General features: G+C 39.6%; 2 protein-coding genes across 2 annotated transcripts; both read right to left on the bottom strand.

Moving 5' to 3' along the window:
• Positions 1–5,448: 5,448 nt before the first annotated feature.
• Positions 5,449–6,081, bottom strand: LOC128126047 (uncharacterized). Its single transcript, XM_052763766.1, has one exon. The coding sequence runs from the start codon at positions 6,079–6,081 to the stop codon at positions 5,449–5,451; it is 633 nt and encodes a 210-aa protein (XP_052619726.1).
• Positions 6,082–6,116: 35 nt separating this feature from the next.
• Positions 6,117–6,812, bottom strand: LOC128126046 (uncharacterized). Its single transcript, XM_052763765.1, has 2 exons — positions 6,798–6,812; positions 6,117–6,686 (listed from the first exon to the last, which is right to left on the bottom strand). The coding sequence occupies exons 1-2, from the start codon at positions 6,810–6,812 to the stop codon at positions 6,117–6,119; spliced, it is 585 nt and encodes a 194-aa protein (XP_052619725.1).
• Positions 6,813–11,460: the final 4,648 nt, after the last annotated feature.

Below are 11,460 nucleotides of genomic sequence, written 5' to 3'. Positions count from 1 at the left end.
CAAGAATGAGGCCATCTCATTCTTTATATAGGGACACACCCAAAATTACGGTTTCCACTCTATGTCTAGTACGCCCAGTGTACTAGGTGGCTCCGCTTAAAAATCATGCACATGAGTACGCTAAGCGTACACACATGTAAGCCCAGCGTACTCAGTTGCCACCTTTCTTGAATAAGGGACTTATCCTACTACAACTTCAAACTTCCATCTCTTCCTAGATATCACTCCATTTCCCATGAACCTCATATCCACAGAAAGGTGACGAGATGCCCTACGCTTCTAGCAACTCGTCACAACCTCGAGACTTCCTCATGCCCGGGTTGCAACCTACGAACCCAAATCATGGACGATCCGAAACAGGATGTTACAATTCACGAAGTTGGTCTATAAGGAGTGTTTAAGGAAGTGGCCTATAAAATGACCGCCATTGGGTATCCATTATTACCCACCGCATTCTTGACTAGTGGATGGTCGTTAGTCGAATGGGTAGGATAGGACATTAATCTCTTATTAATAAGTATAATGATAATATAAAGTAACTAAATGTTTTTATAAATTCCCAGTCTTAGTTACTTTAGGAAAATGTGAATTTGATGCTAATCCATGAAATTGCACATTGCATTTTGTAAAAGTCGTTAGTGGAGCGTGTGTGGTTAACTGGCACACTAACATGGACTAACAAAGGGTGTTAATGGGTAGCTTGTAAATTATCATTGATTGATGGAGCGTCTGTGGCTAACTGACACATCAATTAGCTGGTAAATGACATCGAGAACACCAAGCTAATTTGCATTGTTATTCACACCTTGTTTGTGATCCTCGGTATCCCAGTCACAAATGGTAAGGGAATAATCGAGATTCAACACGCCATTGAATAGTTCAATGAATCTCAAAATATCTAGGAATTTCATTTCATTTAAAACCTAATTCATTTAAAATTTCGTTTTCATGATGGAATTGGTAAATTGTCATTTACCTACCTTCAAATAATTACAATTGGATTACGATATCCCTTTTATGAATTGTGAATTATTGTGTTGGGTCCTAGCCTTAATATTTCATTTTTGATGTTATATTAAGGATTCCTTATCTAATCAAAACTTGTCCTTCTTCTTTTGCAGATGTCTACCTCAAATAATGCTTCAGGTTCCTCCAACACTTTCTCTCTCTTGAGCATTTGTGCCAAGGTGACATTCAATGGATCCGATTTTAATGATTGGAATTGTAACATCAGAATGGAATTGTGTTTCGAGGACAAGGAATACATCCTTGACAAAGAGCTGAACGAAACAGATGAATCACAAGCTACTCCTGAAGAAATAGTTGAGTGTAGGTCCCACTACAAGGATGCTACCAAAGTATCTTGAAGGAATACATCCTTGACAAAGAGCTGAACGAAACAGATGAATCACAAGCTACTCCTGAAGAAATAGTTGAGTGTAGGTCCCACTACAAGGATGCTACCAAAGTATCTTGAATTATGGTGGCCACTATAACTCCTGAGCTGCAACGGTTCTATGAGGACTATTGTCCTTATGAGATGTGCAAGGACTTCATGGTGAAGTACCATAAAAGAGCACATCAAGAAAGGTATGAGATAGTCAGGTCACTCATAACCACCAAGATGAAGGATGGAGAGTCCATCACGACCCACCTACAACACATGCAACGCTAGGTGGATCGTCTCTTGCAGCTAAATGTGAAATTTGATGAAGAGTTGGCTATTGACATAGTCTTGCAATCTTTACCTCCTTGATATGATCAGTTCAAGATGACTTATCATTTGAGCAAAGAGGAAGTCACGTTGAGAAAACTTCAAGGCTTGCTGAGAAGTGCTGAAAGTGGATTGAAAGGAAAAGTCGTTGAATCCACTCCTCCTACTACAGTTGCTCTAGTCATGGCTATTGGACAAGGTATGGGGAAAAAGGAAAGCTCCCTTAAAGAAAAGCTGGAAGGGAAAGTCTAATGATGGGTCTTCTAGTAGTGGACCCAAAGAAAAACCAGTTCTGCTCCTCCTGCCTTAGATCCAAAAGAAGCAATGTGTTTCTACTGCCAAGACAAGGGGAATTAGAAGAGAAGTTGATCCAAGTACCTGCATGACATTAAGGATGGCAAGATCAAGCCTACCTCGACATGTATGTACACGATCTTTTCTAAAAACTGATCGCATCCTAATTCTTGGGTCCTTGATACAGGATGTGGTTTTCACATTTGCTCTAACTTGCAGGGACTAAGAGAAAGTAGGAATGTGGAGCTTGGGAAAATGAACCTGATAATGGGTAATAGGAGACCATCACTTGTTACCAAGATCATTGTTTATTCTTTGAAGCTTAGTAGTGGGTTATATTTAGACTTGAATAATTGTTGCTACTAGTCAGAAATTACGAGGAATATTATTTAGTTTCATGGTTTGTACAGACAAGGTTTTAGATATTCTTTTAATTATGAGAATGGATCTATTAATGCTTATTATAATGGTGTATTTTATTTTGAAGCATTGACTTGTGATGGTGTATATGAAACTGTTATGGTCGTAGACAATTTAGGAAATAGTGTGTTGCATATTGATTCGTCTAATGGTTTATACAAATCATGCTTGTAACATTGTCGTCTTGGACATGTCGACAAGACGCGTATTGCCCAACTCCAAGAGGATGGAGTGTTGGAATCATTTGACCTAAGTTCAGATGATACATGTGAGTCTTGTTTGCTTGGAAAGATGACTAAATCACCTTTCACGGTTTTGTGTGAAAGAGGTGAGGTGTTGTTGGATCTCATACACGCCGATGTATGTGGGCACTTTAGATCCACCACAAGGGATGCAAATCGATTTTATGTGACTTTTACCGATGATTATAGCAAATATGGATATATCTACTTAATCAAGCATAAGTCAGAAACCATTGAAAAGTTCAAAGAGTTTAAACATGAATTCGAAAATCAATTGGGTAGGAAGATCAAGATGCTCAGATCCGATAGGGGTGGTGAGTATCTTAGTATCGAGTTCCACGAATGCCTCAGGGAATGTGGAATTGTTTCATAATTGACAGCTCTTAGGACACCACAACTTAATGGTATGGCTGATAGGCGTAATAGAACCTTGTTGGACACGGTTCGTTCCATGGTGAGTCGAGCTTCACTACCAATATCATTATGGGGGTTTACCTTGGAGACTGCCGCCCATATCCTTAATCTAGTCCCAACAAATAAGGTTGCCAAAACACCTCACGAGATGTGGACAGGGAAGGTTCCCTCGTTGGCACATATCAAGGTTTGGGGTTGTGAAGCTTTTGTTAGACGAGAGACTCACGACAAGCTTGAACCTCAAATTAAGCAATGTATTTTCATTGGCTACCAACATAAGTCCTTTGGATACTTGTTCTACAGACCTAGTGAGAACGTGGTCTTCGTAGCGCGAATGGGAGTTTTCCGCGAGAAGGAACTGATACAGAAAGAGGAAAGTGGGAGTATAATTGATCTTGAAGAAATTCAAGAGTCAAGCGGTGAAGGAATCTCTGACACTAGAGCTCAACCCGAGGAAGAAATTCCTGTTAAACCAATTGACGAGTCGTTTCATCTTATACGTTCCACTCTAGTTAGAGTGACACCAAAGTTTTATGGTTTTCATATTACTATAGATGGTGATACGTTTATCAGTGATAGTACACTGGTAAATTTGGATGAGCCTTCTAACTACAAGGAAGCCATGACGGACCCTGAGTCTGCTAAATGGAAAGAGACAATGGACAACAAGATCCAGTCCATGTATGACAATCAAGTTTGGAACTTGATTGACAATGTACCAGGTAGTAAGACAGTTGGGTGCAAATGGATCTTTAAGAATAAGACCAACATGGATGGAAAGTTACACACGTTCAAGGCAAGGCTGGTTGCGAAGGGCTTTACTCAAACCTCATGGGTTGACTATGATGAGACTTTCTCACCAGTGGCCAAGATCAAATATATTAGGGTTATATTAGCCATAGTTGAGTTTCATGATTATGAAATATGGCGGATGGATGTCAAAACCACTTTCTGTAATGGAAAGTTGGCTGAAGAAGTTTAAACGAGTCACCCAGAGGGTTTTGTGGATGCTAAGTACCCCAATAGAGTGTGTAAGCTTGAAAAGTCGATTTATGGATTGAAGCAAGTTTCTTGGAGATGGAATCTTTGCTTTGATGAGAAGGTCAAAGAGTTTGGCTTCTCTAGGAGTGAGGATGAGTCATGTGTATATGTCAAAGCTAGTGGGAATATAGTTAGCTTTCTAGTACTGTATGTTGATGACATACTGCTCATAGGAAACGACGTTCCAACTTTGCAGGAAGTTAAGTACTGGCTTGGAAAGTTTTTCGCTACGAAGGATCTAAGAGAGGCTTCTTATATTAAGGGAATAAGGATATTGAGAAATAGGAGTAGAAGACTAATTGGACTTAGTCAAAGTACTTACTTGGATAAAGTGATAAAGTATTTTAGTATGGAGAATTCCAATAAAGGTGAATTACCTATCCTGAGCAACACTAAGCTGAGTAAGACTCAGAGTCCGAGTACCGATGCCAAGATAGCAGAAATGAGTCGAGTTTCATATGCTTTCGTTGTTGGCTCGATCATGTATGCTATAACATGTACTCAACCTGATGTGGCTTTTGCTTTCAGCATGGTTATTCAATATCTAGGGAACCCAAGTAAATCTCACTCGATAGCAGTTAAGAACATTCTTAAGTATCTGCGAAGGACTAAGGACTGGGTCCTTGTACTTGGTGGCAGTGATGACTTGAGAGTTACTGGTTATAGTGACGCCAGTTTTCAGACAGACCGAGACAACTTCCGTTCTCAGTCTGGTTGGGTGTTTACACTCAATGGAGGAGCAATGACTTGGAAAAGTTCCAAGCAGGAGATCGTGGCTGATTTAACGTGTGAATCAGAGTATATAGTTGCGAGTAAAGCGTCAAAGGATGCTATATGGTTGAAGAACTTCATTGGAGACCTTGGAGTTGTGCCAGTCATAAAGTAGCCCATGGAGATTTTCTACGATAATGAAGGACCGGTTGCCTTGACCAAGGACCCAAGGGATCATGGAAGATCCAAACATATCGACAGAAAATACCACTTCATCAGACATCGAGTAGAAGAAGGAATCCTCGTTGTCAAGAGGGTATCGTCAGAAGAGAATCTTGCAGACCACTTCATAAAGGGTCCGAGTAGGATTAAGCACGTTCAGCATGCGAGTAACATTGGTCTGAAGGACGATATCAGTTTTCGTGATTAGATAGATATTTTAGAAAGTTGTAATTATATAAATGTATTGACATTTGATGATTAAGTAATGGATACTTATTTATGAGTATTGTTTACTATCTGTTGTCAATTGTTTATTTTGTGTTTCACCTTTGCATGTTTTACTTCCTGAATAATTGGATTGTTCAAATTTTCCATAGTCGATCTAAACACTTAGACATAGCAAAGAAACGCATCGTTCAAAAACTCATCGCAAATCTTGTTGCGCAAGTCAGTCTTCAGGAGCTTCATCTTCGAAAAACATCTTTCTACACTAGCGGTTGGTACGGGTAATATCAAAGCTAACTTTAAAAGCTTATAAACCAAAGGATAAGACCGATGTTTCCCCGTACTAACCATCAAACGAGAAAGCTCGGAAATTCCTTTCAAAGTGGTAAAACACTCATCTTTGATGGAAGAGTGATAAAATATCTCAAGTTGTCCTTCAAGATCTATCAAATCCGAATCATCAAAGTCATACATGTACAACTTAGCCAAATTCAACAACTTTGATTTGTCAAATTGTGAAAATGAATCACAAGGGATCAAAGCACCCATGTATTCTAGTAACTGGGTGCTTGTTTCACTAAATCGATCCCGGTATTCTGTCAGTTGCATATCTACCACCGTGTTGAAGATTTCAACCTCAAAGTGAAATATATTGGTCTTTGTGGTCGTACGGTTTCTCGCACCATTATAAAAATCCTGCATTTCCAGAGTAGCAATATTGTGTGTTTGACAAAAAGAGGATACCTTTGGCAAAATGGTAGCAAACCCCGTGTCTCTTAAAGATTGCAATGTGTCCATTGTCCCTCTAACCATCGAAGCCGCCTCTAAAATGTCTAAATCTTTTTTTGAAGTTGCTTTGATAATGTACCCGTGAGGTTTAAAATTTCATACATCATATATAAGTAAAACACGAACTCATAAGATTGAAAATATGTAAAAATTCCGAACGCTTGTTGGCGGTTTGCCAATGACCCTCCATCCACTTTCACAAATTCTAAAACCACAAGAACATCCGCAAACAACTTCATCAGACTTGTGAGTGTGTTGAAATGTGAACCCCATCTTGTATCTCCCGCCCGAACAAGTGTAGTCTCTTGATTTAATCCTCTTTCCGTTTCAAGTTCAACTCTACATAAGCCTTTTTGCACCCTTTGTCTTGCTTGTTCCCGTAGCAAGTCTTTTCTTTTACACGAGGCACAAACAACATTAACCACCAACGAAATTTGCTCAAAAAAGTCACTAACACCATCATGCTTCTTTGCTACAGCTACAACCACCAATTGAAGTTGGTGTGCAAAGCAATGTACATAAAAAGCTATGTCATTCTCTTGTAATATCAAAGCTTTCAAACCATTGAATTCCCCTCGCATATTGCTAGCCCCATCATAACCTTGTCCTCTTATCTATAAAAAAATTGAAAAATATATAAATAATATAACACAAAGCTAATTAAATTAAATTGAAGTAACAAAAAAGTAAAGAATAAATTACCTAACTAAAACTCAACTTATTACTTGTAAGTACTTCATTTAAGGCGTTTTTGAGTGTCAAAGAGGATGTATCCTTCACGTGCACAACTCTAATGAATCTTTCTTTCACAAAGCCAAGACTATCAACATATCACAAAACAAAAGTCGTTCCTTTTTTGAGACATCGCTAGATTCATCAACCAATAAAGCGAATACATCTTGACCAATCTCTTGACGAATACTCAAAAGTACTTCTTGTGCAAAACATTGCACAAGTTCTTTTTGGATTTTAGGGAAAATAAGTTGATTGTTCTTAGGAGCATTTTCTAAATTATTGTTGAAAATATTTCTACTAGTCTCTCGAATGGCTTTTAACACTTCAATGTAAAGCCCTCTATTTTCCGAGTTAACCGACTCGTCATTACCACGAAACGGTAAACCGGTCTTCAATAAAAGTCTAACAACAATAATAGAAACACGTAATCGCGCTTTATATTTATGGTACTCCGCTTCAGTTTGCCTCCTCAAGACTACATTAATAGCTTGTTTTTCTCTCAATAAAAAGTCACACTTTTCTCTTGCTTTGTTGTGAAAACTATCAACATTACCCACATGAGTCCGAAATGCATTTTTTTATTCCAAGTATCAAAACCTTGGGAAACAAATGCATCTCTCCCTCCTTTTTGTCCCATGAGGTCTCCACATACATAACAATATAAACAATATGCTTTTTTATTTTTCACACTATATTCCAACCAATCAAAATCGTTAAACCATGAAGGAACGAAGCTTCTTAATATATCACCTATTTTCTTTTTTGGAAACTTATGTAGCCTTATTTGACAAGGTCCTTGAAGCAAATATGCCCTTCTTACATCATCTCTTATATTTGAGGCATAACTTGTAATCATTGGCCTATCTGCCGAGTCCATTGGAAGATCTTTCAAATCAACACCATCATTAGTTTCATTAGAGCATGGTGTTTGTGGAATTGCATTAGAGACCGAAGGAATTGATTGGTTGGTGATTGGTGTTTGAGAAGATCCTTCACCACTTTCATTAATATTAGGTCTTGGTCTTTTGGTAAGAAAACCACCAAGGGTAACCTACAATTCAACATTAAGCTAAATAACTAATAATTTCATCAAATCATCCAATAGCTTCAATCAAAAGTCAAAACATAGAAATGTAGCAATTTCACCAAATCAAAATTGAGTTTCAATAAAGACAATATGACATAGCAATTTTATTTCACCAAATCAATCAATAAGTCAATAACATCAATGAAAATATTGCAATTTCACCAATTCAAGATAAAAACATAGCAATTTCAACCTAAACAAATTGGTAAAATTTCACCAAATCAATCAATAAGTCAATATCATCAATGAAAACATAGCAATTTCACCAATTCAAGATAAAAACATAGCAATTTCAACCTACAAAAATTGGTAAAATTTCACCAAATCAATCAATAAGTCAATAACATCAATGAAAACATAGCAATTTCACCAATTCAAGATAAAAACATAGCAATTTCAACCTAAACAAATTGGTAAAATTTCAATTTTCAAACTCTTACTTGTTTCATTCTTAGCTAGGGCTTGGTCACTTGGAGTCGAATTGAACAATTGGGAATCGATTTTTGCTACTCAATCAACAAGATACTCAAGAAATTAGAAGGAATTAGCAATGGAAGCATCAAGCACCAAGCAAGTCTTCGTGAGGGCTGAGCGTGCGTCACAGTCGAACTCTCGAAGTCGACTTCACTGTGTCAATGTCTTTTTTCTTCTTTTTTTTTGCTTTCTGTTTTGCTACTCTATCTCATCGGCCGCAAGTTTTTTTTTTGCCCTTCTCCCAATTGGATCAAAAGATCCAATTATCCAAATGAGCTTTGGGCTACACTAGTTTTTTTTGGGCTAAAATTAATAGGCTTTTTGGACTACTAATTGATAAGTCTAAGTTATAAATATATTTTTGGGCTTGGTTGATCCAATTGGGTGGTAATTTTTTTTCGTAGTTGCCATTTTTTTTTACGTAGTTGCCGATTTTTTTACGTAGTTGCCAATATATCAAAAAAAATTTGAAAAAATTTACACTGCATATACGAAAACTAGGTGTTGTCGGTGCCACACCGGACACCACTACAAAACCGTCCCTGATTCTCTTTTAGATTCTTATAAATCTTCATCTTCATCCAACTGGGAGTACATGCATACATCCCACAGAGCCACTGTGGAGATGCTAACAAAGGAAAATTCCAAAGTCCTTGAAGAATCTACCAAGGCAATTAAAGCTTCTGAACAGAGTATTTCAGAAACGACCGCAAAAGTCGAAAAACTACAACAAGAGGTCAGCTCTTTTATGTCAAAATTCGGAACATTGTAACACCCTGTTCGGAAAAGCATTCAGTTATGGATCCAGAAGTCAAGGCTAAGGGCGTTTTGTTCATTTATGGGTTTTGAGTTTTATTCGAGAAGGTTTTGGGCCGGGGTGTGTTGTTAGAAGCGTAGGGCTTCTCGCCACCTTTTCGTAGATATAAAGTTCATCGGAAACAGATCTAGAATGAAGGAGTTATGAAACTTTGAAGATTTTGGCAATAACGGGCCTTATGGAGAAAAGTTCGCATGGAAGGCCATGCATGCATTTTTGGAACACGCGTGGGTACGCCAAGTGTAAGCTGGGTTATGCCCAGCGTAGTGGAGCAAATGATCGCGATGCTGAGAGGTGTACGCCCAACGTATGCTTAGAGACTCAAAACCCTATTTTTAGGGTGTGCCACTATATAAAGAACATAATGGCTCCAACCCTAGCCTCCTTATTAGCCTCCCTAATTCCAGAGAAACCCAAGAAGGCCCCAACCATTCATTGTGTGAGATCTTGACCTTGGGAAGCTTAGTTTGGTGGTTTAAAGCTTGGAAGAGAAAAGAAGAAGAGTGGCAAGGAGGAACCTTGGAGGCCAGAGCTTATAGATCTGGGATAGTATCATCATTTGAGACACTCTGAAGGTAAAAAGCTTCCAACTTTCCTCATAGAAGCTTAGATCTAGGTATATGGAGCTTCGGACCTTTTTAGGTCCAAAGATCGGGCCTTTATGGTAAAACTTCATCCTTGAGCTTGGGATTGCCACCCTCAGAGCTAAAAGGGTCCCATGAGTAGTAAAGTTGTCATCTTGATGGTCATTATGGGTTCATGCATGAGATCTAGCTCTCCTATGGAAGTAGAATATCATTTTTGGGGTTTGGGTTGGTTTGGATTAAGTAAAGTCATCAAGTCAATGACTTTATGGATTAAGACGTGAAAAAGGACATGGATCTGAGTTTGTAGCCCCTAGAGTGGAGGAATAAGCACTTAATGGAAAAAGGACTTAACAGGAGGATTACACTGAGCGTACGTGTAGGTACGCCCAGTGTACTCGCCATTGTGCCTGTACGCTTAGCGTACGCAGATGTACGCCCTGCATAATCTGTCTGTATGGGCCATGTGTTATTGGGCCTCGGTTTGGGCCATGTTTTGAGTTATTGGGCCTTAGTGGGCCATCAGTAGTTCAATATTATGGGCCAAGGAGATAGTTGGGCTTAGAGTAAGGTCCAATAGAGGGATTGGGCTCAATTTAGCAAATCGGGCCATTAGTGGGCCACTAGTGGGCTTGGGAAGCTTATATAGTGTTGGGCCTTAGTCTTGGGCCTTAGATATGGACCAAGTTGGTTTAGGGGTAGAATGGTCATTTTACCCCCGGAAGGGTTATTATATTGGACTAAGTGTTGTTTTGTTTTGGTAGTCGAGAAGTCGAAGGGTCAGCAATTCAGGAATTTTCCAGTCAGCAACCAGATGAGTATCAGCAGGGTTCAACAGTGCGAGGTGAGTTTTCCCTTTGTGTGAATGGGTCTACGGCCATAATGCCGGCTCATGTAGTTATGAGTAGGAAGACCCGGGGGTTACCCTAGGCATTGTATGCTAGTATGTTATTCTGGACTGAGGTCCGATGCCGGGCGGGTGCCTGAGGAAGATTTATGTGTTAGTCATTTCGGATCAAGATCCGATGTCGGGGTAAGCCCGAGGAAAGTTGCATGTTAGATTATACTCGTTGTCTGTGTGATACTTGTATGTGCCTGGTAGGGAGGTGAGTGTGGGCGAGGTCCCGTATCTCACCATTAGCTGAGTATGGACGGGGTTCCATATCTCATTAGTAGCCAAGCAGGGGCGAGGCCCGAGTTAGGAAAGAAGTGAGCGTCGGCTAGGCCCGTATCTCACTATCAGCAGGAGTATGGACGGGGTTTCATGACTCATCAGTAGCAGGACAGGGGCGGGGCCCAAGGTAGGTGAGGCCTTAGGACAATAATACAATAGGGTATGTTCAATTTATGTGTTATGTGCTATGGTTATATGTTTGCATGCGCTTAACGGGCGGGGCCCAGATACAGGCGGGGCCTAAAGTAAAATAGATCTGTATACCGAGCGGGGCTCAGAGACAGGCGGGGCCCGATGTAGCGGGCGAGGCCGGAAGTAGCGGGCGTGGCCCAGTGCTTGCATTATGTCATTATATATGGTATGTGGTAGGTTGGGGAACTCATTAAGCTTCGTGCTTACGGTTTTCAGTTTTGGTTTCAGGTACTTCCGGTAACGGGGGGAAGAGCTCGGGGTGATCGCATGTCACACACCATTGTTTAGTCAGCATGGGATGTTTTACTCTGACATTAAGAATATG

The sequence above is a fragment of the Lactuca sativa genome, chromosome 5, assembly GCF_002870075.4.
Source record: "Lactuca sativa cultivar Salinas chromosome 5, Lsat_Salinas_v11, whole genome shotgun sequence".
NCBI lineage: Eukaryota > Viridiplantae > Streptophyta > Magnoliopsida > Asterales > Asteraceae > Lactuca > Lactuca sativa.
This window is presented reverse-complemented; position numbering and strand designations above follow the sequence as displayed.